The 26,549-nt window shown below is 59.5% G+C and overlaps 1 protein-coding gene across 1 annotated transcript; it reads left to right on the plus strand.

Annotated features, from left to right (window-relative positions):
• The first annotated feature begins 4,146 nt into the window (after positions 1-4,146).
• Positions 4,147-26,434, plus strand: BRPF1 (bromodomain and PHD finger containing 1). Its single transcript, XM_077822760.1, is given in 15 exon segments — positions 4,147-4,272; positions 4,575-5,183; positions 6,668-7,627; positions 11,278-11,434; positions 12,563-12,694; positions 13,199-13,345; positions 14,291-14,603; positions 16,629-16,931; positions 21,462-21,749; positions 21,843-21,990; positions 22,732-22,868; positions 22,961-23,079; positions 25,172-25,326; positions 25,503-25,536; positions 25,538-26,434. Coding segments are annotated over 14 exon segments (3,642 nt in total). The 5' UTR covers positions 4,147-4,272; positions 4,575-4,584; the 3' UTR covers positions 25,688-26,434.
• The last annotated feature ends 115 nt before the right edge of the window (positions 26,435-26,549 follow it).

The raw sequence follows: 26,549 nt of genomic DNA on the forward strand, positions 1-26,549 counted from the left end.
CTCCTCCTGTGTGCCGCCCAAGCCAGACACCGCTGCTCCTGCCGGGCCTGAGACCGCACCCCTCCAGCACGCATCCACCGGAGCCGGGCTGGCTGTCGCCCCCTGGATGCAGCCCCCGGAGGCTGGCTCCGCCCCGCGGGGCTGGGACTGCGCCTCCGTCGGCCAGGAGGGCAGCTGCCCCACGAACGGCCCTTCCCGTGGCTGGGCTCCCTTCCCTGCCAGCTGCAGGCAGCCCAGGGGCCTGGGAGCACGGTGGGGTCAGAGGTGTTCAGCAGTGTCTCGTCAGCCCCCCAGCCCAGTAAGGGGCGCGGAGCCCTGCTCTGTCCAGACGCTGACAATAAAGCTTTATAGGCGCCCTGGTGCCCCGTGCCTGTGTTGTGCTGGGGCTCGGGGCAGCCTTGGCTCAGGCCCCGCAGGCTTGTTCTCCTGCCAGCCCCCACACTGCTCCCTGCTGACACGGCAGCGTCAGGCTAGTGCCCCCAGCTGGGACTCAGGGCTTCCTCCTGGGTCCTTGCCCAGGCCATGGCAGTGTCCCCGGCAGAGCCAGGCCTGGGCCTGAGATGGCAGTGGGGTGTGAGAGCTGCCCGCACCCGGTCCCAGGGCCCTGCCACGTGCCAGTGGCTGCTGTTCCTCAGGCACCTGCTGATCATGGGCAGCAGGCTCCATGCTGCATGGCTCGGCCAGTGGTTGCCCCCCTCCGAACCTGTCTGGGGCTCCCACCCACCATCTCCCCTAGGGACCGTGGGTGAGGGCACAGGGCGACTGGGCCACCAGCTCCTTCACGCCGAGCACTCGCCCAGGAAATCCCTGGCTCAATGGTTGCCAAGGACTGGCCAAATCGAGCCCCAGACACCCCCCTGCCCCAGGCTCTTCAGCCTGAGCCGGGCATAGGGACAAGCTGGGGGCAGGGCTAATGGGGCCTTGGGCACGTGCCAGGGAGCCAGCCCATGATTTGTGAGCACACCCTAGCCGAGGCCATTTCTTCAAACAGACCCTGCAGCTTTTGGGGGTGGGTGCCAGTCCCTATTCCGATCAATCAGGGCAACTCTGCCAGCCTCGGCTGGGCTCTGTGGACCCTGCTGGGGAGCCCAGCTCTGTTCAGGGCAGATCATGGCAGGCAGCTATGGAGCTGGCCTGCCCTCCTGCTCTGGATGGGCCAAGCAGCTGCCCCAGTTACAGCGACTGCCGCATCCCCCCCGCCACACACACTTGAGTGCAAACACTCCCAGGTGACAGGCGGGGCATGCCGTGATGGTGCGGTAGGGGGCAGGGAAGGGCCACGACACAGTACCACCGCTGCCCCTGGGGGGTTCTGTGCTGCCGTGCCATGAGGCATTATGTGGCTGGCACAGCCTACAGCTAAGGAAGTAATTTAGCAGTAAAGGGTTTAGTGATTTACCCGTAGCAGGTCAGTGCAGGCTGCATCCTAGCCAGTCCCTGGTCACCAGTACAGCTTGGTGAGACTTCTGCCAGCCAAGAGCAATGTCCCTTGTGTTAACTTCTCTCTAAACGAGCATTGAGGGCCGTTCACCAGCGTGGGCATGTGTGGCCAAAGCACCTCTGCACGCCCAGCAACCTGTTAGCTATGCTGCAAACCCACGCAGGCTCACCCCACCTGAAAGATCGTGGCCAGTCCTGGGACACAGAGCACTCAGGGCCAAGACAGCACCAGCCCAGGCCTGTGGCAGCAGCCCCTCCAGATCTCACTGCTCAACTGTAGGTGGGGAGCATCCGGAACCACCTGCCTTCACAGACCCCTGAAGCCCAGCTGCGCCCTGCAGGAAGCACTGATACCCTGGGTGGGCTCTGGCACTGCAGCATGGAGGGAGCTGCTCTGGGCCCACCTCCATCCTCCCCTCTCCCCCAACTCCCAGGTCACCTTTGCACAGATGTAGACAAACACCAGAGTCTAGGAACGGGCCTGTTCTTGCTCTGCTCCTCATCGTAATCGGAGTTGAGCTGCTGGCTTTAGGGTCTCCGATATGGCTTTACTCCTGGGTGCCTCACAGCTCTGGGGGCTGGAGGGGCGGGGGAGTCTATTATAGATGAAGCATGCTGCTAGCAGGCCTGCCTCTCTGCTAAGCCTTGAATGCATTTCATGTTATGGCTATGCCTGAGATCAGGCCCCACTGTGCTGGGCTCTGCACAGCCCCCAGCCTCCCCTCCCCCTGACAGAACTCAGGCGTCATTATACCACCTAAAAAGAAAAGGAGTACTTGTGGCACCTTAGAGACTAACCAATTTATTTGAGCATGAGCTTTCGTGAGCTACAGCTCACTTCATCGGATGCATACCGTGGGGGTGCCACAAGTACTCCTTTTCTTTTTGCGAATACAGACTAACACGGCTGTTACTCTGAAACCTGTCATTATACCACCTGCTGCACAGACCCCCACCCCCCAAGATCAGGGCCCCACAGTGCAAACCAGACCTGTACAGCATCCTGCCCGCCCAGCAGAGATCAGGGCCCCACTGTGCCGGGCATGGGACAGACCCCCACCCCACCAGAAAGCATCACAAGATGAACATTGATAGTCAAGCTTGGCTCCGAAGAGCTCAGCATCTAGATAGACAGGGGGTGGGAGGGGCAGGGACTTGCCCAAGGCCACCCAGCAGCAGAGCCAGGAATCTCAGTGGAGGGCTCCACCCACTGCCTCTTGCACTCAATTCCCGGGGCCAGGGCCATTGGGAGGGGGTTCGTTTTTGGGGGTGGGGGGGGACTCGGTGTGGAAACTCCTGCATTAGGTCTGGATCATTCCACACCCCCTGGTTTGAGAGGAGGAGTAATTAACCCTTCGAACAACTTCCCTGGGGCCTGGTGATTCTCCATGCCCCACAGGGTTTAAACCAGGAGTGGCTGTTTTCTAACAGCTCTGCTCTAGGGGTTACGGAGGGGGGCAGGTCTCTGGCCTGTGTTACACAGGGGTCAGACTCGGGGATCACCAGGAACCCTTCTGGCCTTGGAATCAATGAAGAACAGGGTCAGGCGGGTGTCACATGGGGCATTTCCTGTCCCCAGCCCAGGCACCAGGCCCAGCCCAGAATAACTAGGCAAAGCGACTGGCAGAGAGGAGCACACAGGTTCCAGGAGCAACAACATCACCTACCCGGCCCCAGGGGCGGGCAGGCCCAGCCCAGCACAGGGCAGGCCTGCTCCCCACGGGGCTCCACCCACCATGGCCCATTTCAGGAGAAACCTACCAGCAAAGCGGCCCCAAAATGCATTTTTCATGGCACCCCTACCATCCCCCCACAGCATTCCCCTACCAACCCCCCACAACCCCCCCATCCCCCTGCCGACCCCCCACAGCCCTCCCTGCATTCTCCTCCCCATCCCCCACAGCCCCCCATCCCCCCTGCCGACCCCCCACAGCCCTCCCTGCATTCCCCTCCCCATCCCCCCTGCCGACCCCCACAGCCCTCCCTGCATTCCCCACAGCCCCCCGCCGACCCCCCACAGCCCTCCCTGCATTCCCCTCCCCATCCCCCCTGCCGACCCCCACAGCCCTCCCTGCATTCCCCTCCCCATCCCCCCTGCCGACCCCCCACAGCCCTCCCTGCATTCCCCTCCCCATCCCCCCTGCCGACCCCCCACAGCCCTCCCTGCATTCCCCTCCCCATCCCCCCTGCCGACCCCCACAGCCCTCCCTGCATTCCCCACAGCCCCCCATCCCCCCTGCCGACCCCCCACAGCCCTCCCTGCATTCCCCTCCCCATCCCCCACAGCCCCCCGCCGACCCCCCACAGCCCTCCCTGCATTCCCCTCCCCATCCCCCCTGCCGACCTCCACAGCCCCCCCGCCCCATCCCCCCCAGCGGGGCCTATCCCGGGCTGGCCGCGGGGGGGCGGGGCCTGCTCCTCGAACCGCCAGCAGCGAGAGAACCCAGGCGTCCGGCGCCCCCCGCGCTCATTGGCTGGGCCGGAGCCGCCAGTGATTCCCGGCCGCAGATTCGCCTCGCCCGGCCCGGCGCGACCCGGCTCCGGGGGGCGCTGTAGGGCGCGGCCCGCCCCGGCCCGCCAGCCAGGCCCGGCCCCGCTGTCCCGCCCGGCCCGGCGCGGCCTCGCCCGGCCCGCCCGCTGTCCCGCCCGGCCGTGGCGAAAGTGCGGTTGCTAAGGGCCGCGAGGCGCTTTACCCAGCGGGGCCGCCCCGCGCCAGGAGCCGCCGGAGCCTCCATTGTTCCGGGCCCGGCCCGGCCCCGCCGCCGCCATGGCCCCGCCGCCCCCGCCCGCCGCGACCGGGCTCCGCCGCTGAGCGCGGCCTCCGGGCGGCCGGTGCGTCCCAGGCCGCTGCCCCGCGCGGGAGCCCCGGGGTGGGGACACCGGGGGGCGAGCCCGGGGTGGGGACACCGGGGGGCGAGCCCGGGGTGGGGACACCGGGGGGCGAGCCCGGGGCGGGGGCCGCGGGGGGGGCACCGTGGGGCGGGGGGCGAGCCCGGGGGCGGGGGAGTGGCGGGGGGCACCAGGGGGCGAGCCCGCAGGGGATGAGGGAGGGGGCAGGGCGGGTAGTGAGAGCGCTGGGGGGCGAGGGCACGTGACAGCACCCCATGCCTGTCTCGCACCCCTCTCCCTTGCAGAGGTGACGCCATGGGGGTGGACTTTGACGTGAAGACATTCTGCCACAATCTGCGGGCAACCAAGCCCCCCTACGAGTGCCCCGTGGGCACCTGCCGCAAGATCTACAAGAGCTACAGCGGCATCGAGTACCATCTTTACCACTATGACCATGACAACCCCCCTCCACCCCAGCATACTCCCATCCGCAAACACAAGAAGAAGGGGCGCCAGGCCCGCGCCGCCAACAAGCAGTCCCCCAGCCCTTCGGAGACCTCGCAGTCACCGGGCCGTGAAGTGATGACCTACGCCCAGGCCCAGCGCATGGTGGAAGTGGACTTGCACGGACGCGTGCACCGCATCAGCATCTTTGACAACCTGGATGTAGTGTCAGAGGATGAGGAGGCTCCTGAGGAGCTGCCGGAGAATGGGAGCAACAAGGAGAACACCGAGACCCCGGCCACCACCCCTAAAGCTGGCAAGCACAAGAACAAGGAGAAGCGCAAGGATTCCAACCACCACCATCACCACAGCGCCTCTGCAGGCACCACCCCCAAGCTCCCAGAGGTGGTGTACCGGGAGCTGGAGCAGGACACCCCTGATGCACCACCTCGCCCCACTTCTTACTACAGGTACCATCTGCATGTTGGAGGGCGGGGGGACTCCCTGCTAGGTTTCATCTAAGCTGTCCCCCAGGGGCTGGGGCAGGATTGTTCCCCATATTCTATTTACTAGTACTTTGTCCAGGCGCTGTGTAGATGGTACTTGTCTGATCCTTCTCTGGGCCTCTCTGGTGCCTGTCTGGGGAGGCGAATCCTACAGATCCTGCTGCACTGTTGTTTCAGGCTCCAGGGACTTTTTCTTTTGCTCCCCTTTGTGGTGTTCCGTTAGCCCTGGACTGGGGTCTGTAAGCTGGAGACTCGGTTCCCACTTCTTGTCTGGCTGCCAAAACCTCTCTTGTTATCAAATCCCTTCTCACTGGTACAGTCCCATAGCAGGTGGAGGAACCGGAGCCTGATGGTTCCTGAGAGTATGTCGGCACTTCAGTAAAATACCCGTGACTGGGCCATGTCAACGGACTTGGACTGGGGGCTAGCAAATTGCAGTGTAAACGTTCAGGCTTTGGGACCCTCCCCCCTTGCAGGTCTCAGAGGCCTAGCTCCTGCCCAAGCCAAAGGTCTACACTGCAATTTTACTGTCTCACAGCCCGAGTCAGATGACCCAGGCCAGCTGCTGTGTGTTGCCGCAGTGTAGACGTACCCTGTGTCTTCCACTGTTCTGCTCCGTGTAACTGGCTGCAGAATTTGCTCCAGAATGTAAGCGTTTAAAACACAATACAAGTTTCTCCTCTTATGTGCGTGAAGAAGAGATTCCAAGTGGGACTTGATGTGGCAGCCAGCCCATGAGAATAGCTGAACTACCCTACTTGTCTGCAGACTAATGGGGACCATTTAGCTGAACTTTGCTGTTCTGTCTCTGGAATGTGAGGCCAGCGTTATTGAATTTCTGATCCCTGTACTAGAGATCTCCAAGTCCTGTGCCTCATCGGGGTGGCTGTTTGGGAGGAGGTGAGGATAATGGCGAGGTCAGTGCTGCCCTTAGCTGCTGGAATAGGAAACCAGAAGGTCAAGCCCTTCCTCCAAAAACCAAATCCCCCAATTGGGAGGGAAAGAGAGTATTCGGTCCCTTTTCATGACAAACCCAAACTGTGCTCTATGCCTTCTCTCCACAGAATTCAGCATTGTTAGGTCAAATGACCCCGGAACACATGGGAACTTGCTTGGGGGTTTTTACCATGTTCCGTGTGATGGCCTTGTCTTCGTGAGACACCCCAAGCTTCATCAGTTGCCAAGCAGGAGCATTGTTTGGTGCAGTGTGCTTGCTGTGTTGTGCTGGCTGCACCAGCATATTGCAGTTCTGCTCAGTAACTGAGAAAAGGGGCGTGCGGCAACATCTCTCATTTCAGTGGGTTCCTTCCCCTTCCTTTTTCTTTCTGGCTCATTGCTGCTTTGTGGCCCTGGTGGTAAAATCTCCCCCTCTCGTCCCTTTGGAAGGTTAGGCTGGACTAGCTCTTGGTCCCTCCCACTCACTCATTCCCTCTCTATGTGTGTCTCAGGTACATTGAAAAGTCAGCAGAGGAGCTGGATGAGGAGGTGGAGTATGACATGGACGAGGAAGATTATATCTGGCTGGATATCATGAATGACCGACGGAAGACAGAGGGTGTGAGTCCCATTCCCCAGGAGATCTTTGAGTACTTAATGGACCGGCTGGAGAAGGAGTCCTACTTTGAGAGTCACAACAAGGGGGACCCCAATGCCCTGGTTGATGAGGATGCAGTCTGCTGCATCTGCAATGATGGAGAGTGTCAGAACAGCAATGTCATCCTCTTCTGTGACATGTGCAACCTGGCTGTCCATCAGGAGTGCTATGGGGTGCCCTACATCCCCGAGGGCCAGTGGCTCTGCAGAAGGTGTCTCCAGTCCCCCTCCAGGGCAGTGGACTGTGCTCTGTGCCCGAACAAGGGTGGTGCTTTCAAGCAGACAGACGATGGGCGCTGGGCACATGTGGTCTGTGCCCTCTGGATCCCAGAGGTTTGCTTTGCCAACACTGTGTTCCTGGAGCCCATAGACAGCATTGAACACATCCCACCTGCCCGGTGGAAGCTGACCTGCTACATCTGCAAGCAGCGTGGCTCTGGGGCTTGCATCCAGTGCCATAAAGCCAACTGCTACACTGCCTTCCATGTCACCTGTGCCCAGCAGGCTGGACTCTACATGAAAATGGAGCCCGTCCGGGAGACGGGAGCAAACGGCACCTCCTTCAGTGTACGCAAAACTGCCTACTGTGACATCCACACGCCACCCGGCTCTGTGCGCAGGCTGCCTGCCCTCTCCCACAGTGAAGGGGAGGAGGAGGACGAGGAGGAGGAGGAGGAGGGTAAAGGCTGGAGCTCAGAGAAGGTGAAGAAGGCAAAGGCCAAATCCAGAATCAAAATGAAGAAGGCAAGGAAGATCTTGGCAGAAAAGCGAGCGGCAGCACCTGTGGTGTCAGTGCCCTGCATCCCACCCCACAGGTACAGCTCCCAGCACTCTGCCCTCTGTCCAGACAGCCCCTTGCCTCGGGGTCCTGGGCCCCCCCAGTACGGCCCCTTGCCTTGGGGCCCTGCATCCCACCTCACAGGTACAGCTCCCAGCACTCTGCCCTCTGTCCAGACAGCCCCTTGCCTCGGGGTCCTGGGCCCCCCCCAGTACGGCTCCCAGCACTCTGCCCTCTGTCTAGACAGCCCCTTGCCTCGGGGTCCTGGGCCCCCCAGTACGGCCCCTTGCCTTGGGGTCCTGCGTCCCACCTCACAGGTACAGCTCCCAGCACCCTGCCCTCTGTCCAGACAGCCCCTTGCCTCGGGGTCCTGGGGCCCCCCCCCCAGTATGGCCCCTTGCCTCGGGGCCCTGCGTGCCCCCCACAGGTACGGCCCGCCTGTCCAGACAGTCTGTGTCCCTGTCATTAGCCCCTCCAAGCTCTGTTTATTTCGTTCCGTGTTCGCGGTGCTCGGTGGCTTTGCTGGTGGATCTGGCAAGCAGTGTGACTCCGGGGCTTGCTGCCAGTTTCCTCCGTCCAAGTTGACCTCCTCTCCTCTGTGCCACTCCCTGAACGTGGCTGGGGCAGGAGCAGGAGGTGGCTTCTCTTAGTCTAACGGCAGGAAGCAGCTGGGGGTTCCCAGGGTTCCCTTCCTGTTTTGTTAACCTCAGGGACTTTGGAACAAACCATTGTAGAAGAAAGGGGGTACTGTTAATTTATCTGACTTGTATTTCTCCCCTTGGCCCTACTGCTCTTTCAGCTCTTTGTTAGGGCCAAGGCCATCCTGCTGAAGAAGTCTGTGCAGAATGGAGCTGGCTGCTGGGATACCATGTGAGGGTCCCAGGAAAGGCACTAACTTTATGCTTTCTGCTGGCTGTTAACCAGCCCCGTCTCCCAGCCTGGAGTGGTACCTGCTCTCCTCTGGAGCACAACTAGAAGTTGTGGGAACTAGGAAACCCCCTGTGCTCCACAGACCCATAAGGTTAGCCAGGACCATAAGGGTCATCTAATCTCAGGATCTGTGGTGTCCTCATGGTGTTTCTCACCTCCTGTTAGCTGTCTCATGACCTGCAGTTTACCCTCCAAGCAGGACAGGGAGCATGCCAGTTGTACAGTGGCCTTGCTAAGTGAGCTGGGTAAGAGGATGAAGGGCTGGTAACCAGCAGAGCAGTGGGGCTTTGCAAGGAGATAGCAGTTGCCAGACTGGATCAGACCCAGGGTCTATCTAATCCAGTCTTCTGTATCTGACCATGACCAGCCCCAGAAGCTTCAGAGGAAGGAGAACCCCACGCTAGGGATGATCTGCCCCTCCACGTTAGACCTTATCCTGGTCTCTAATAGTTAGAAACTGGCTTAAGCCTTGAAGTTCTTGACCTCAGTGAGATCATGTGACAGAGAGTTCCACAGACTAACTACATGTTGTGTGAATAAAGTGTTTCCTCTTATTGGGTTTGAGGTCAGAATATCATGCAGCACAGTCCTGCAGAGAAGCCTGTCTGTCCCATGCCCTTCTCGGCTGGACTGCTGCCTTGCAGGAAACTCCCCAGCCAACCCTGAGCTGGGTCTCTGGTGTTTGGCTTGTGTGGCTAGGCACCTCTTGCTGGGCTTGGCAGGGCTCACTTGGCTGATCATGTACGTGCTTTCCCTCCCTCCCCAGGCTCAGTAAGATCACTAACCATTTAACCATCCTGAGGAAGAGCCAGTTCATGCGGTCTGCCATCTTCCGTTTAATTAAATGCCTCTTTGTTCTTGTGTTGTGATATGGGGAGAAGGGATGAACTAGGGCCTGGACAGTGACCATGTGAAATCCTAGCACGCTGGATGCCTGATAGGACTGAATATTTACTGAGTCTACTTCCTCCCTGGAGTGCATCCTGTGGCTAGACTCCAACTCTCTCTTTCAGGCTGATAGTAGATCTCTGAGGCTGTGTTGGGTCCCTGTTGGCTGGGGGATGGATAGGCAGAAGTGGTGGGGTTTGGTTCACATGGGTGTAGACTGCTCAGAGACAGTGCTGTGGTGTATTGTGCAGGGAGAGATCTCTGTTCCTGAGCTGATGGCTTGGGGTTGTGGCCTTTTGCCGACTAGGCTGGCTCACTGCCTTTCTCCTGGTTGATTCTGGGCCTGCAGTCTCTCCTTTTGGTGATTTGACTCCTGTTTGACTCCCTGCCAGCCTGCGTGTGTGCTTGCTGCTGTCACTATGTCCCAGTGGAGCACATGGAGAAGTGATTGCTCTGACCTGGGGCCCTCCTGTTTCTGAGAAACTGTGTGTGAAAATGCTGGCTATTACTGTGCAAGCTGTGGCAACAAGTATCTAACAGGGCTGCCCTCCCCTGCTCCCTCAGAAATGCATGCGGCACACGGGGAAGAATGGATCACATCTAAACAGAGTGTCTGTTGGGGCACCTTCCACCCCTTGCCCAGCCCCCAGCTCCCCACAGACCAGAGTCAGCCAGAGGCTCCAGCTGCGGAGCTGCAGGAGTAGCCAAAGCAGGGACTCTGGGTGTCTAGAGGACTGGACTGTGCGGATTGTCTGTTTGCGCCAACGCTCCCCAGTCTCTTCACCTCAGCTTTACGCCACACTGGCCCTTCACTCTCCCCTTCTTCTCCTCTGTCCCTCTTTTCCCTTTCCTTTCCATTTAGCTGATCTCCTTCTAACACCGCCCCCCAAAAGTGATGGCCCTAGCATGCTGTTTGCTGCCACCACACTGGTCACTCAGCTGGCGTTCGACGCCTTCCCCCGCCCTGGGTCTGTCTGGTCTCGTTAGACCGTAAGCTCTTCAGGGTGGCTCTGTGCTGGACTTCGTACAGCACCTGGCTCTTGCTAGCTCCTTAGCCACTGCTGTCATGAGCCTGATGGATGCCCAGGTGGGAAATAAGCACTGGGAACACATGTGCAGTACTGAGGAGAGTCAGCGCCAGGTGTCTGGCAGACTTCCATAGACTATGTGTTTGAGAACTGCTGGACTAAGATTTTCCTGTAGGCCCCCATGGCTGGGTCAACCTCCCAGGCCACATGGCTGCTGCCTGCACAGCCCTCCTCAAGCCCCGCCCTGCAGCGAGCCCCACAAGAAACAGGGCCCTGAGGCTGGCCAGTGATGGCCCCTCAGCTGGTGACTGACAACAGAAACCCATGTCCCTGGAGTCCCTGGGCCCTGTCACTCAGCTGGGCCTGGTGCTAACCCCTGTAGCCCCGTGATCCCCCCTTTCCTCCTCTTACGCACACGGATTGTGTGTTGGGAGCTCTTCAGGGCGGGGACCTTTGCTGTGTGTGCAGCGCCCAGCAACGGGGCCCAGACCCAGGCTGCGGGCGCTACGACCGTGCACATAATAATTGTAATTTTCACAGAGGCCTGCGAAGGCCCATCCTGTCTGCGACACCCCTGTGCAGAGTTCCCAGCCCCTCCTGCCAGACTGGTGTGCAGGAGGAAGGATGATAACTGTCCCCCAGAATGCCATGGAGCACAGTCCTGCAGACTGTCCCATGCCCTTCTTGGCTGGACTGCTGCCTTGCAGGAAACTCCCCAGCCAACCCTGAGCTGGGTCTCTGGTGTTTGGCTTGTGTGACTAGGCCCCTCTTGCTGGGCCTGGTTTGGTAGTGGCAGGGCTCACTTGGCTGATCATGTACGTGCTTTCCCTCTCCTCCCCAGGCTCAGTAAGATCACTAACCGTTTAACCATCCCGAGGAAGAGCCAGTTCATGCAGAGACTTCACAGCTACTGGACACTGAAGAGACAGTCCCGCAATGGGGTGCCTCTGCTGCGCCGGCTGCAGACACACTTGCAGTCACAAAGGAACTGTGACCAGGTACGGGGTGGGCTCTGGGCACTGATGCCCTGTGTGCTTTGTGCATCCCAGGGCCTTGGGGCCGAAGCATTTCCTGTACGTGATGCCTGCAATTTCAGAGCCATGCCGGAGAATGGCCCGACCTGTCCTTGGGAGGAAAGGGCAGTCCCAGCTCCACACCACAGCTGCTTCCCCTTTCTCTACTCTGTTCAGCATCCTAGACTTGCCAGGCAATGACCTTCCAAAGCTCACCGTGGGGAGGGATGCAAAGAGTGTGTCTAGCTGGCTTGGTCTCTCCTGCCCATCTCCAGCTGGCAGGGGTTGGAAAAACCTACTAGAGAGTGCTAGCCAGAGGCCAGGTGAGAGTGGGGGACCTACTAGTGAGGTCCATGGCAGTGTCCCGAGGAAAAACACAGTCCCCCATTCCTGATGCAGGGGTCCTACCAGAGTTCTGGCTCTGGGCCCTTCTTGTTCCTACCATCTGCATCAGTCTGTCGCTGGTGGGTGCCTCTGGTTTCTGGAAAGGAGCAGGGGGTTTCTGCTCCCTGCTCACCACTTTAGAGGCTCCTGGCTCGTGGGCGTCTCTTACCCTACCTCTTCTCTGGCACCCTGGGTGCTGGGATGGGGCAGAGGTCTCCCCTACTCTGCTCCTTCTCAGGTTTGTGGGCTGCTCCCGGAGAGCAGCTCCAGTGCCTGCCCCTAGCTATCCCCAGCAGAGTGAAATTCACCATTTCCCTGCTGCCCCAGCAGCGAAACTGACCAGAGTATTATTAGCTTTGCTCCACTGTCCTTTAGCAGAGCTCTGAGCAGCTGGGGAGGCACGCCAGCTTTTCTGTCTGCAGACTGGGCAGGCCGCGCTGCTTGGGGTCAGTGCTGGGAAGGGTCTCTCTAACCTCAGGGACGAGGAGCCTGCACTTTCAGAAGCGACTGCCCAACTTGACACACCGCAGGGGCTTGGCACTGGCTGGAAATCAACCCATTTTTGGGTGTGCCGGGGCCCCCAAAACCACAAGTCACTTCTGAAAATGTAGGCAGGTTTTTTAAAATAAAGGTAGGTCAGGCCCCTCCCTCTTCACGGGGGAAAGAGTGCCCACACGCTGCCACAGGGAGCTGCTTCCCTCCGCCTCATGGTCTCTGATGTTCCTGCAGAGGGAGACAGAGGATAAGAACTGGGCCCTGAAGGAGCAGCTGAAATCATGGCAGCGCCTCCGCCACGACCTAGAGCGCGCACGCCTGCTGGTGGAGCTGATACGCAAACGGGAGAAGCTCAAGAGAGAGACGGTAACCATTGTGTGTCCCTCCTGGGAGCTCGCGGGGGCAGCACAGGCCCATCCTGCAGGAGCTGCGGGGCGAGCCCATATCCCTGACCTGAGTGGGGGGAGGGAGAGGAGCGCAGGTTCCCCCGCGGGTACTGGCTGGTTCTCCTGTCTGTGCCGTGCGGTGGTGTGTGCCCACACGGTGCCCTGCCCCCGCAGGCTCTGAGCGGGGTGGGGCTTTGGGAAGTGCAGGTGCAGCTCCTGCATCTCCGCCTTTCACTGGCATTGACAGGCCGAGTCAGAGCCTGCTTCTCCAGCCAGAGTGTCCCGCCTGCAGCCGTCACGCGGGGAGGCTGGCCTCTTGAAGCAGCTGGGAAATGGCTCCTCTTTGCTACAAAGCGGATCTCTCTGAAGTCCAGATCTCACCCTGTGAGCCTTGTCTGCGTCCCAAGGGCAGTAGCTGTCCTGGCTGGCTGTAGCATGGTCAAGGAGGCAAAAGGCTCAGTCCCGCCCTGTTCTTGTGTTTCAGATTAAAATCCAGCAGGTGGCGCTGGAGATGCAGCTGACCCCCTTCCTCATCCTCCTCCGCAGGACTCTCGAGCAGCTCCAGGAGAAGGATACGGGCAACATCTTCAGCGAGCCGGTCCCTCTGTCTGAGGTAACAGAAATCTACGAAGTAAGAACCCCCTCCCCCCAGATTTCTACTTCGCTCGAACTCAACCCCAGTCTGCCCATGCCAAGGGCAGCAAATGGTGCTCTCCAGACAGCTAGCGGGCAGCCCGGGGCAGTTAGCTAAGTGGGGACATGGGCAGCTGAGCTGAGCACAGCTGTGACTGTAGCATCGAGCAGGGACTGGCAGAGAGATTAATGGTCCGTCTTCCTCTTGTGTGTCAACGGTCTCTCTGTGTGCATGGTGGGCCAAGCCAGGCCAGGCAAGCGGGGCTCCTTGCTTGGAAAGGCAAGGTGCAGTGGGACCCGCAGCACGCTCCCATCCGTTCCCTTGGAAGCACTCTGTCTAGGCATAGACATGAAATGAGTTTGGCCTCAGACTTCTCCCGAGCGGGTGCAGCAGAAAACACTGTCCGAGTCTGTCAGCTCTGTCATCTCGGCCTTGTCCTGCCAGGGGCTGGGGAGAGGGTTGCACTGTGCCTGCCTGCACCCGCTGTCCCATTCTTGCAATTCTTCTGTGTGTTTGTATGTCTTGGAGCCCTGTGTAACTGGGCTATGAAATTCCACCCCCTCCAACCCATCTGGAATTAAAGCAAGCCTCTGCCATGCCCTGGGGAATTCCAGAGCCGGGGCCGGATTCCTGCTTGCCACCGGCTGGAGGAGAGGGCTAGGGCTGTGCGGTGTGCAATGGCACCTCTGAAATACCTCTAATTGTATTACTCCCAGTGTTGGGTTGGGCTGCAGTATGCAGGGCCGCTTGTCTAGCCCCAGTCTGGTCGTGCCGGGGTATTGCCGTTCCCTGTGTCTACACAGAGCGGGCAGTGTTTGCAGGGTATGCAACGCCATTTGGGGCAAAGCACCAGGACTGGATTCTTCTAACAGCTGTTTTCTTGGAGCAGGTAGTTCTGAGGTATGACTTCCAGGCTCAGATCTGACTGTTCTCCCTGTGCAGGTCCCAGACTATCTAGATCACATCAAGAAGCCAATGGATTTCTATACCATGAAGCAGAACCTGGAGGCCTATCGTTACCTGAACTTTGATGACTTTGAGGAAGATTTCAACCTGATTGTCAGCAATTGCTTGAAATACAATGCCAAGGACACAATCTTTTACCGTGCAGCTGTCCGGCTGCGAGAGCAGGGGGGAGCTGTGCTGCGCCAGGCTCGCCGGCAAGCGGAGAAGATGGGCATTGATTTTGAGACAGGCATGCACTTTCCACACTGCATCCCTGTGGACGAAGCGCTGCACCGAGACACGGAGGAGGGTGGGTACTGACACCCTGTCCGAGGGTGCAAAGGCTGCATGCAGGAGGGTCACCCGTGGAAGTCACAGCTGAGAATTTCTGTTAGATCATTGGAGGCCAGGGCAAGATTGTCCCCCCTCCTCAGCGCATAATCTAGTGCCCCCATCCTCCCCCTGCAGTCTCTGCCACATCCTCTTATGTCTCCTAGCCAGCCCACATGCCCTTTCCCCAAAGAGACAGGGCCAGTCCCAGGTCAATTCTGGACCCCAAGGGTCAGGTGCATTTTGCTGGTTGGCAGCTGTAACACGCTTGCCCAGATGGAGACGGGCTTCCTGGCTTGCCCTATGGTGCTGTTGATGCGCAGGGTCAGCCTGCAACAAGAGAATCTGTTTTTTGTGGTCTTGTGCTAAGGATTCGAGGGTGACGTCGTGCATATTGTGCCATGCAGGGGCCTCTGGCAAGCTGCTGTTGTGTGCCTCCGAGCCAGACTCTTCCCTTCAGTCACTGCTCCCCTCTCAGCTCCCTCCAGCAGAGCAGTGAGGGTGCAGAATGGAGGGCACTGCCCTTATCAGGGCCATCCCCACGCCCCTGCACAGGGCCGGCCTTAGGGAACATGGCACCCTGGGTGAACTTGCATTTTGGTGACCCTGGTCCCTATGGGTCCCCCCCATTGCCCTTGGCCCCCATGGGCTCCCCACCCTCCCTTCACCCCAACCCCTGCCCTGTGTCCCCTTCATCCCAACCCTTGGCCCCTCCTGTGCCCCTAATCCCTGCACTGTGCCCCCTTGACCCCAACCCCTGCACTCCCCTCCTGAACCCCTAACCCCTGCACTGTGCCCTCTTCACCTCAACCTCTGCCCCCCTCCTGTGCCCCTAGCCTCTGCATCCCCCTTCTGCCCCCACATGAGAAAACTGATCTGGATGCAGTGACAGGAGCTGTGTGGGGGGAGCAAGGAGCGACATCCGGGCTCCCTGCATCCAGGTCACTTTCCCTGCAGGCTGTGTAAGGGAAGGGCAAAAGAGCAGCAGCTCCTGATATCAGGACTGTGCTGTGAGGTGTATGTGTTGAGGGGAGTGTGTGAAAGACCATGTGTGTGCTGATTGCATGGCGAGCACGCTATCTCTTTAAGAAAGCACTCAGGGTCAGGTGCCTGAAGGTCTGTTCAGACCCAAGCAGCTGCTGCTGGGACCCATAGAGGCAGCAGATCACACCGATTCCCCCGTCCCATCATCCCAGGTCAGTAGAGACCGGGTACACAGGTGTGGGGAGGGGGAAAACCCTGATATCAGTCCCCTGCACACAGCAGACAGGAGGATACGCCCAGTCCAGAGTGACCAGGGGCTCTGGGGAGGAATGGGAGGGGGGGACAGGAGCAGTGGGGCCTGGGGGAGGATGGTCACCCCGGCTCTGGAGGAGTTCTCTAGCTCAGCTTTTCGTCCAACTGCCCCCTGAAGCTCGGGTCCCTCCCCCCTCTCCAGAGCTGCTTCACCTTCCTGTCTGCTGCCTCTGTTAGCCCAGCTAGCTCTCAGCAGGTCAGGTAGGAATCGGGCAAACCCTGCGCGGCACCCCCTTTGGTGGGCCGCCCTGGGCCACCGCCTGGACCACCCACCCGCAGGGCTGGCCCTGTCCCTGCAGTCTGGGCTGCTGGAGGAATTGAGGGGCCTGGAGCTGAGCACAGGGCCCAGGAAGTGGGGTCTCCCCAGAGCTGGGGGTGGTGGGGGGGAACGACCCTTCTCTCCCTGCTCCAGGACACCCCCGAATGAACTGATTCTTGTGCTGCTCTATCCAGTTGCAAACCCCTGTCTTATTCTTGCCAGTCCCCTGGCCCATTCAGCACGATGTGGATTATTCTCTGTGCATTTCTGAGGCTAAGCCTGTTCGTCTCCTCCCTTCCCAAGGAGCTCATCTCTTGGGCCCCTTCAGGTGACTGTTCTGTGCCCGTGGGTTAATCCCCTCTGGATTGCCATGTCCCCTGTCCAGGAGGAAGGGAATTCCAAAGACCTACCTGGCTTCTCTCACCTATCTGCCCCTCTTTGTGCCCACAGAGGAGGTGCGGCTGTTGCTGTCAGAGAACCAGAAACACCTGCCCTTGGAGGAGCAGCTTAAGATCTTGCTGGAGCACTTGGATGAGGTCAATGCTGGGAAGCAGAGCATCGGGCGCTCCCGCCGTGCCAAGATGATCAAGAAGGAGATCACAGTCCTGCGCCGGAAGTTGGCTCACCCACGGGATGTGCTGGACAGACACGGCCCCTCCGCCAGGGGGATTCTGCAGGCCCACCACCCCTGTGAGAAGGACATGCAGACCGACAGCGCTGCAGAGGAGAGCAGCAGCCAGGAAACTGGCAAAGGTACTGGCTGGGAGGTGGTATTGACGCTCTGGCACAGCACATTATGCCCAGGGGCTTGGCGTAACCCCACATCTGGGCAGGGCATGAGAAGGGTGGAGGATGCAGAATCAGCAGCCGTGGACCTTCCCTCCCAGAGCAGAGGCTGGGGTGGGGGGAGGTCCTGCTCCTTCCTTGATTCCTCATTAGTGTCCCTGAAGATGGCTTGGAGCTCCTCCTTGCAGCGGGGCCCCTCCCAAGGGGATTGGGAACCAACTAGAGATGCTATTTTTCTCAGTTTTCTGGGAGGGAAAGATCATAGAATCATAGAATATCAGGGTTGGAAGGGACCTCAGGAGGTCATCTAGTCCAATCCCCTGCTCAAAGCAGGGCCAATCCCCAACTAAATCATCCCAGCCAGGGCTTTGTCAAGCCTGACCTTAAAAACTTCTAAGGAAGGAGATTCCACCACCTCCCTAGGTAATGCATTCCAGTGTTTCACCACCTTCCTAGTGAAAAAGTTTTTCCTAATATCCAACCTAAACCTCCCCCACTGCAACTTGAGACCATTACTCCTTGTCCTGTCATCCGCTACCACTGAGAACAGTCTAGATCCATCCTCTTTGGAACCCCCTTTCAGGTAGTTGAAAGCAGCTATCAAATCCCCCCTCCTTCTTCTCTTCTGAAGACTAAACATCCCCAGTTCCCTCAGCCTCTCCTCGTAAGTCATGTGTTCCAGTCCCCTAATCATTTTTGTTGCCCTCCGCTGGACGCTTTCCAATTTTTCCACATCCTTCTTGTAGTGTGGGGCCCAAAATTGGACACGGTACTCCAGACGAGGCCTCACTGATGTCGAATAGAGGGGAACGATCACGTCCCACAATCTGCTGGCAATGCCCCTAGTTATACAGCCCAAAATGTCATTGGCCTTCTTGGCAACAAGGGCACACTGTTGACTCATATCCAGCTTCTCATCCACTGTCACCCCTAGGTCCTTTTCTGCAGAACTGCTGCCGAGCCATTCAGTCCCTAGTCTGTAGCGGTGCATGGGATTCTTCCATCCTGAGTGCAGGACTCTGCACTTGTCCTTGTTGAACCTCATCAGATTTCCTTTAGCCCAATCCTCTAATTTGTCTAGGTCCCTCTGTATCCTATCCCTGCCCTCCAGCGTATCTACCTCTCCTCCCAGTTTAGTGTCCTCTGCAAACTTGCTGAGGGTGCAATCCATGCTATCCTCCAGATCATTAATGAAGATATTGAACAAAACCGGCCCGAGGACCGACCCTTGGGGCACTCCGCTTGATACTGGCTGCCAACTAGACATGGAGCTATTGATCACTACCCGTTGCTCCACCTGGGGCCTGTCCTGTAGGCTGATGGAACCCTTTGGCCAGTTCCCTGCAGTGACCCAACTTGCCTGGGTTAACTGCGAGGAGAGCCCAGACGAGGATAGGGCAGGAGCTCAGGTAGGGGCAGGACCCCTGCGGAGGAGAGCCTGGATGGGGGCAGGGCTCTGGATGGGCATCGGGCTGGGTCCCTGGGGAGGAGAGGCCAGATGGGGGCAGGGGGCCTGCTGGGAGGAGTGGGCTGAACCAGCTGGGCTAACTGGGAGGAGAGGCCAGACGGGGGCAGAGTGGGAGCCCGGGTGGGGCCGGGAGAGCCTGGATGGGGGCAGGGGGAAGCCCAAGTGGGGGTTGGGCTCTGGATGGGGGTCCGGCTGGGCCCCTGGGGAGGAGAGGCTGGATGGGGACAGGGCAGGAGCCCGGGTGGGGGAGGGGCCGGGAGAGCCCAGGGTGGGGCGAAGTCGGGTGGCGGGGGCGCTAGAGCTGGAGGGGATGGGGACCTGCTGGGAGGAGTGAGCTGACCTGGCTGGGCTAACTGGGAGGAGAGCCCAGATGGGGGCAGGGCCCCCAGGTGGTGGTGGGGCCAGGAGAGCCTGTATGGGGGCAGGGGGAAGCCTAGGTGGGGGTGGGGCTCTGGATGGGGGTCGGGCTGGGCCCTTGAGGAGGAGAGGCGGGGTGTGGGCGGGGCCAGAGCGGGAGGGGACAGGAACCTGCTGAGAGGAGTGGGCTGAGCCGGCTCGGCTAACTGGGAGGGGAGGTGGAGCAAACCAAGACAAGGGCTCCTTTGACATGTTGAGAAGTGAGACGGGAAAGCCCCACAGGCAGCAGGAGCTGAAATTGGACAGTCGTGGCCAAGGCATGATGCTTAGAACGGGCATCTCTAGGATCCCTGCTCAGGATCCGTGGGGCCTTGGCCACGCTGCCCAGCTAGGTCCAAAGCCGTGCTGTTAGCAACAGAGATCGCTCTCTGGCAGCATGGGCAGCTTTTCCTCTCCTGGGCTGGCAGTGCAGCTCTGCTCTCGCTGGCCTGTTCTTTGCCTCTCCTTGGGGTGGCTGCTCCTGAGGCTGTCCCTTTGCACCCAGTTTGTCCCCAAGCGGGTTTCTTCACTTGGGGCCTTCACCTGGACACTGGGCCCCTTTGACCTGTATTGTGTCACTAGACGGTGTCACGGAGTGTGGGGGAGTCCAGGCCCTGGACCCCTCTTCCTGGGATTCACTGAGACTCTCAGCCAGCCAGTAAAACAGAAGGTTTATTGGACAACAGGAACACAGTCCAAACCAGAGCTTGTGGGTACAACAAGGACCCCTCAGTCAAGTCCTTCTGGGGGAGCAGGGAACTTAGACCCCAGCCCTGGGGTTCCCTGCGTTCCTCCACCCAGCCCCAAACTGAAAACTAAACAACCCCCCCTCTCCCCCCCCAGCAGGCTCTCTCCTGCAGCCTGTCTTCACATTCCTGGGCAGAGGTGTTACCTCCCCCTCCCCCTCCCGGCTCAGGTGACAGGCTCTCAGGTCTCCAATCCCCAGGGCACATTCCCAGGTCAACACCCCCCACTCCCTGCTGAGTCACATCGTCACAGACGGTCAATCTCTGGTCACATGCTTCAGGCTCTTTGGGGGCAAGGGATGTCTCGCTTACCCTTTGCAGGATCTGGTTTAAACGGTCTTTGGAGCCCGTCCTGTTTTAACCGGGTAGATTGCCTTGATGCTCTCTGCTGCACATCTGTAGATGTTTTCCCTCCACTTCCCTCTCTGAGTGTCTGGTCCCAGAGCCAGGTCTGACTTTCCTCTTTTCCTGCTTTCCTCCTTCTCACTTCCCAGTTCTTCTGTTATCTGATCCCCTACCTTCTTCCCCAGCTCCACCCGCTCCAGCTTCTGCATCCTCCTCCTTCCCCTATAGCTCTTTCCAACTGCCCCTTCGGGTGAGTCCCGAGCCCCGTCCCAGCTCGTGCCCCCCTCCTTGGCCGTCCCGCCCCAGGGCAGCGTTCTGTGCTGTTTGCAGGGGCGAGCGCCAGGGCAGGGTTACCCCACCTCACGTATTGGCACTCCTTAGCAGGGCCATGCGTGAGCGTGACCCAGGAAGGTCAGGAGCGCTGGGATCAATAGCTTTGGCAGGCATGACCTGTCCTGTTTGTCTCAGATGGAACAGCTGCCAACTCCAGAGTGTAGAGTTGGGCATTTTCCAATCCAGGATTCCCTTTTTGCTGCACCAGGTGCCCAGCATTTCATTTCCTGTCTCCTAGCTGTGCCAGGACCTGCCTGCAGCTGCCACTTGTTTGGCAGCTTTCCCCCAAGAGGCAGTTAATTGGCTGACAGGGCATGCTCCCTGCGTTGTGCCTTGGAGCCAGGCTGCAGAGGACGGAGTCAGAGGTGGATGGGAGCCAGCAGTGTTGGCTGGTCAGCTAGGCTGCCTGGAGGACAATGCAGCAACCAAGAGCTAGGGGCTGAGCCACTGACCAGCTACAAGCTCCCCCTTCCCTGGTGCACACGAGGAAGGAGGCTTTGGGCCTGGCTGCCTTGAGAGCATGGCAGAAATTCCATCCTTCAAACCAGTCCCTTTCAGAAATAACCACAGGCCATGAATTGACTGTGGGCATGGGGCCCAGTGGGAGTCCGGGCCCCTGGGGGGCTGCACGACTTCCCAGCAAGCCTGCAGCAGGACCTTTAGCACAAGGAAGTGCAAGCTTTTTCACAAGCACTTCAGATGTCAGTAGCTTTTCAGGGGTGCAGCAGGGCTGGGCAGCTCCCAGCTGGAGCCTGAGGAATTCGGGAGATGCTGTTGCTGTTCATCTTGCTTCCTTTCGTCGAATTTGGCGTCTCTGAACATGAGGGAGTGGCTGCTAGGGTGGAGTCTTCTCCGGAGATCCCCTCCGGTGAGGAGTCTCGGCAACTCCTCTAACTGCCCCGGTTTGGTGATGTGAGGGCAGTGGTGGCAAGGCCCAGGAGCAAGGCTCCCGCAGGATGGGACAAGGCATGGGACTTTCCCTTCCTTATGAAGCTCTGCTGCTGATCGGAAGCCTCTTGTGCTAGCTCTGGGCTCCCCACAGCTCTCCCCTCGTGCTTGTGCACACTGCTGCCCGAGGGCCTCACCGGAGGCGGTGGGAGCTGTGGGGGCAGATCTCCAGAGCTCCCTTGGGGAGCTGGGAGTGGGGCAGGGTGGTGGAGCCTGCTGCCCAGCTTCTGAACATGCTTTCTCTCATCCTCTCTCTTCCAGGTCTGGGCCCCAACTCTTCCTCCACCCCAGCGCATGAGGTCGGCCGGAGGACTTCTGTGCTCTTCTCGAAAAAGAACCCCAAAACCGCAGGGCCCCCAAAACGCCCCGGACGCCCACCCAAGAACCGGGACAGTCAGCTAGCTGCAGGGCATGGGAGTAGCCCAGTAGGTCCCCCCCAGCTTCCAGTAATGGAGGGGTCGCAGCGCCAGCGGAAAAGAGGGAGGAGCCCACGGCCAAGTTCCAGCTCAGAGAGTGACAGCGATAAATCCACCGAAGAGCCTCCCCTTGGTGAGTGTGGCCGCGGCAGCAGCGTGGGTCGGCGGGGGCTGTGCTGGATCCGTGTGTGTGACTTACGCTGTCCCTCACCTGGCTCTGCTGCAGACCTGTCAGCCAATGGCTTCAGTGGCGGGAGCCAGCCGGTTAAAAAGAGCTTCCTGGTTTACCGGAACGACTGCAGCCTTCCGCGGAGCAGCTCTGACTCGGAGTCCAGCAGCAGCAGCAGCAGCAGCGCTGCCTCGGACCGCACCAGGTACCGCGCCGGCAGCTCTGCTCCGGCTGGCCCCGGCACTAGGCCAGCCAGGGGCTCCGTCCCAGCGGCTGTGCCAGGAGTGGGGCCGTCAGCCTGCTCGTAAAGCCCCTGAGCAGTGACCCTTTCAAGGCTGCAGCACCCGCCACCGCTGCCCCTTCCTGTCACATGCAGCGCCCAAAGCCACGCCTGCCGAGGGGCAGAAGGCCCAGACGCTGGGACTCGTTGGGCCTGGCATGCTATAAGTCTGCCAGCGCTCAGCCCTGCCCTGCCCTGCCCTGCGGGAAGCTGTCAAACAGCCCTCTTGGTGAGGCCACGGCCGGAGAGCCCGAACCAGAGACCTGCACAGAGGCTGCTCCCGCACATGTGTCTGCTGGAGGCCAGCATGGACGGGGTGGATTGTGCCAGTTCCTTCCTCTCTGTGGATAGAGGGACCCCAGGCCTGCCCTGGAGTGAAGACCCAGGCTAAGTGGGGGGGGCCCATGCCATCTGGGGGAACCCTTCTCACTTAACCACTGACTCCCCCTTTCAAAGGCACCTGGAGAGCCCCATATCTCAGGACACTATTGCGGGCAGTTCTTCTGCCGAGCGCTGTGGGCTCTATTCCTGAGGGCACTAGCTGGCCGCCTCCCCAAAGCGTGGGTGTCCTAAGGTCCCTTCCCACCACACAAACACGCACGCACGCAGTGCCTGGAAGGGTAATGTGGCGCCTAGTAACAGGACTGCTCCCCTGCCTTCCCACAGCACGACGCCCTCGAAGCAGGGCAGAGGGAAGCCCTCCTTCTCCCGTGTGAACTTCCCGGAGGACAGCAGTGAGGATACCTCTGGAACGGAAAACGAGTCGTACTCTGTTGGTGCTGGGCGAGGGGTGGGTCACAGCAGTGAGTATCTTGGGCCTCGGCCAGCAGCCTCCAGCTCCTGTCACTGTCTGGAAGCATCGGTGCTAATTCTTCCCCCCTTTTCTTTGGCGCAGTGGTGCGGAAGAGCATTGGGCGTGGAGCCGGGTGGTTGTCGGAAGACGAAGACTCCTCTCTGGATGCCTTGGACCTGGTGTGGGCTAAGTGCCGGGGGTACCCATCGTACCCAGCACTGGTGGGTACAGCAGGCTGCGTGTCCTCGTCTCTCCTTTTGCTCCCCCTGCAGGATCCGGGGCCTGGCAGAACATTTGCCTGGCTCATAGTGAGGGACTGGATGAACTCTCTGTGGCCAATGAGCTGACACGCTTACTGGATGGGCCAGAACCCTGGGAATCCCCTCCCCTTGCACCCAAATGATCTGCACCCCATGTCACTGCCATCCTTGGGCCAGTCCGGCTGGAGGCTTGCTGCTCTTGTGCCAATAGTAGGCTAGTCTCCCTGAGCCCTGTGACTAGTGGGGGAATTAAGGGGCTTGCTGTTTCCCATAACAATTAGGGCTAAAGCACATCTGCCATTTGCTCCAGTGTGCAAATCCTGTGGGGTACCCCTGTTCTTGGGTCTTATACTGAGATCTGGGGGTGGCCTCAGGTCTCCTCTGCCCCCGGCCTCCCAGAGAGAACACTTATGCATGGTCTTCACTAGGGGCATGGAACGGCTTCCGTATGAGGAGAGAGCAAGAAGACCGGGGCTGTTCAGCTGGGAAATGAGAGGACTGGGGGGATGGGAGAGAGGCCTGTAAGATCGTGACTGGTGGGGCAGGTGAACAGGGAAGCAGCATTTGCCCCTTCACGTAACATGGTTAGGCAGCAGTACTTCTCGCGTGGCATTCGTTGCCAGGGGATGTGAAGAAAAGTATGACTGGGCTCAAAAAAAGAACGATATAAGTTCATGGGGGACAGCCCACCAACGGCTGTTAGCCAGGATGGGCAGGGACACAAGCCCGGGCTGTGGGTGTCCCTAAACTTCTGACTGCCAGAAGCTGGGCGTGGGCGACGGGATGGATCATTCGATAACTGCCCCGTTCTGTTCATTCCCTCTACAGCACCTGGCCACTGCCAGAGCCAGGACACTGGGCTAGCTGGACCATTGGTCTGACCCAGCACAGTCCTGCTGATGATCATATGTGAACCCCTTTAGAGTGTGGCCTGCTGGCTGGCTCCCTCGGCTAGTGATCCTGGCCCCAGCTGTTCCTCAGTTCTTAACTAGTCCTGCTTTAGTCAGCCCCAGTGGTGGGTCTCAGTGCAGGCATCACTGGGTGGCGCTCTCTGGCCTGTGTTATGCAGGTGCTCAGATTATAAAGTTCCTTCTGGCCTTAAAATCTAGCAATCAAACCTCAGAAGGAGGTTCTCCAGCCTGAGCTCTGAGCGTGGAAATACCCCTGTCCCTGCAGATCTGGTCCCCAAGGTGACGGGAGGCTGAGCTGCGGGCTCTAGCGTCTCCAATACGGCTTCACTTGTGAGTCCAGTGGTAGGCGCAGCCCCTGGAGAGCTGGAGGCTCTTCTTCCCTGAGGCTCTCAAGACAATTGGTTTGTTAGTATTGGGGCACTGCCTTGGAGCCCCAGTTACAGACCAGGCCTGTGCTGTGCTAGGTGCTGTATGCACAGAGCCTGCCCCAGTAAGCTCGCAGTCTAAACCGAAGAGCAGAGACGACAGAAGGAAACGATGAGTCTGTTGGTCAGCATGGCAGGCAGTGCTCTCGGCACACCAGCTGCCTCGCTGCTGTCTTGTCAGTGATGCCAGAGGCCCATCGCGGACGGCAAGGAATTGCAAACACAAGCATGAGCTAAGGCTGTTTCTGAAGTGGGGATGTGAGCTGGAGAGAGCCCCTGTGACTTAGCCTGAACTGGTTGTGGTGTTGCCTCTTTGCACACACCTGCAGCCCCTTTGCTTCGGATTGTCACGGTGACCGACATGGCGCTCAGGGAGCTGGTGTCAGCCAGCCGGTTTCCAGTGCAATCACTGACACGGGGCCTTTGGGTCCTAAGCACAAGACTTAGGAGTGAACTGTTCAAACCAAGTCCTGCTGGGTGGGGTTCCAAGGGATACTGCTGCCAAGAGCTGAGCCGGGGGGAGGGAGCGGGGGTGCGGGTGCAAGAGCGGATTATTAGGGGCCGGGCAGCACTTTGCTTGTTCCAATCCTGATTCTGTCTTTATACCCCCCAGGAAAGGCTTTCCTCAGTGTCTTAGTGGGGCTGGTGAGAGCTTCTATGCTCCCCCTCCTGCCCCTTCCCTGGGATCTCACCTTTGTCTCCCTGCTGGTTTGGCAGATCATTGATCCGAAGATGCCACGGGAGGGTATGTTCCATCATGGCGTCCCCATTCCAGTGCCTCCCTTGGAGGTGCTGAAGCTGGGAGAGCAGATGACTCAGGAAGCACGAGAGCATCTCTACCTCGTCCTCTTCTTTGACAACAAGCGCACCTGGTAAGGGCCGGGCCAGGGCTTTCTCCTGATGTGTGCCAGCTCTGTGCCCCCAGCAAGACAGAGCATGGCCTGCTGGGGGGGGTGGTGAGGGCAAGTCAGTGAACTCCACCAGGAAGGGGGTGGGGTATGCAGATGATGGGAAGCCTCAAATGAGGTGTGATGATCCTTTCCTCCAGGCAGTGGCTGCCCCGGACCAAGCTTGTGCCACTGGGGTGTGAACCAGGACCTGGATAAGGAGAAGATGCTGGAGGGCCGCAAGTCAAACATCCGCAAGTCTGTGCAGATCGCCTACCACCGTGCCATGCAGCATCGCAACAAGGTGCAAGGCGAACAGAGCAGTGACTCCAGCGAGAGCGACTGACACCAGCTGCTCCCTCGTTGATCCACTGGCTCTGCTCATGGCTTCTCAGTCTCAGGGCAAACAGGGCTCTCAGTCCTGGGCACTTAGTGCAGCTGGTCTGCACAGGAGCAGGGGCTTGCCCTAGTCACTGGGACAGAGAGCGTGCTCCTGAAAGCAGCTGTGGCTGAGCACCTGGTGCTTGCAGCGCAAGGATGTGAGTGTGTTAGAGCAGAAAGCAGGCAGAGCTGTAGCCTGCTGCAGAAGGCAGTGCCCAGCAGTGCCCTCTGTATCCTCCCTCTTTTCCAGCTGGCGCTGCTCGAGCCTCCCCTCCTACTGTGCTGCCCTGCCTGGCCCTGCTCGGTCTCGAATTTCACATTCCCAGGGGCGAGGCCCGGTTGCCTGGGGCTGGTGCCTCGCTCACTGAGCACACCTCCAGTGGGTGAAGCTCCCATGCCCGCAGGGGCACTGTAAATACTGTACAGGATGGAGAATTTAAATTATTCTCATTTGTAGCCCGTTTCAGTGTCTTGGGGGAAGCATTTTGGTACTAAACAGCGCTTCCTATCAGGGCCCTTCCAGCCTGCGTAGCCGGGCCGCCTCTTTGTAACCTTCTTACTCGCACACTTTGATACGGGAGCTCTTGGGATCGGCTGCGCCCTGCCCGCCCCCCACTGACTCGCGTCTCCTCCCCGCCGCGGTCGGACGCTCGTTTGTATTTATTTGGAAGGAAGAAAATCTATTGATTCTTAGAAAATAAACCGTCTATGGGGACCCGGCGTGGGCCTGGTGCTGCGGGCGGGGGGGCGTGGTCCGCCCAGGGGTCCCTGGGGGCGGGGCCTGGGCAGTGCCAAGGGGCGGGGCTTAGGTAGGGCACGTCCCTGGG

This window comes from Eretmochelys imbricata, chromosome 7, assembly GCF_965152235.1.
Source record: "Eretmochelys imbricata isolate rEreImb1 chromosome 7, rEreImb1.hap1, whole genome shotgun sequence".
Lineage (NCBI taxonomy): Eukaryota > Metazoa > Chordata > Testudines > Cheloniidae > Eretmochelys > Eretmochelys imbricata.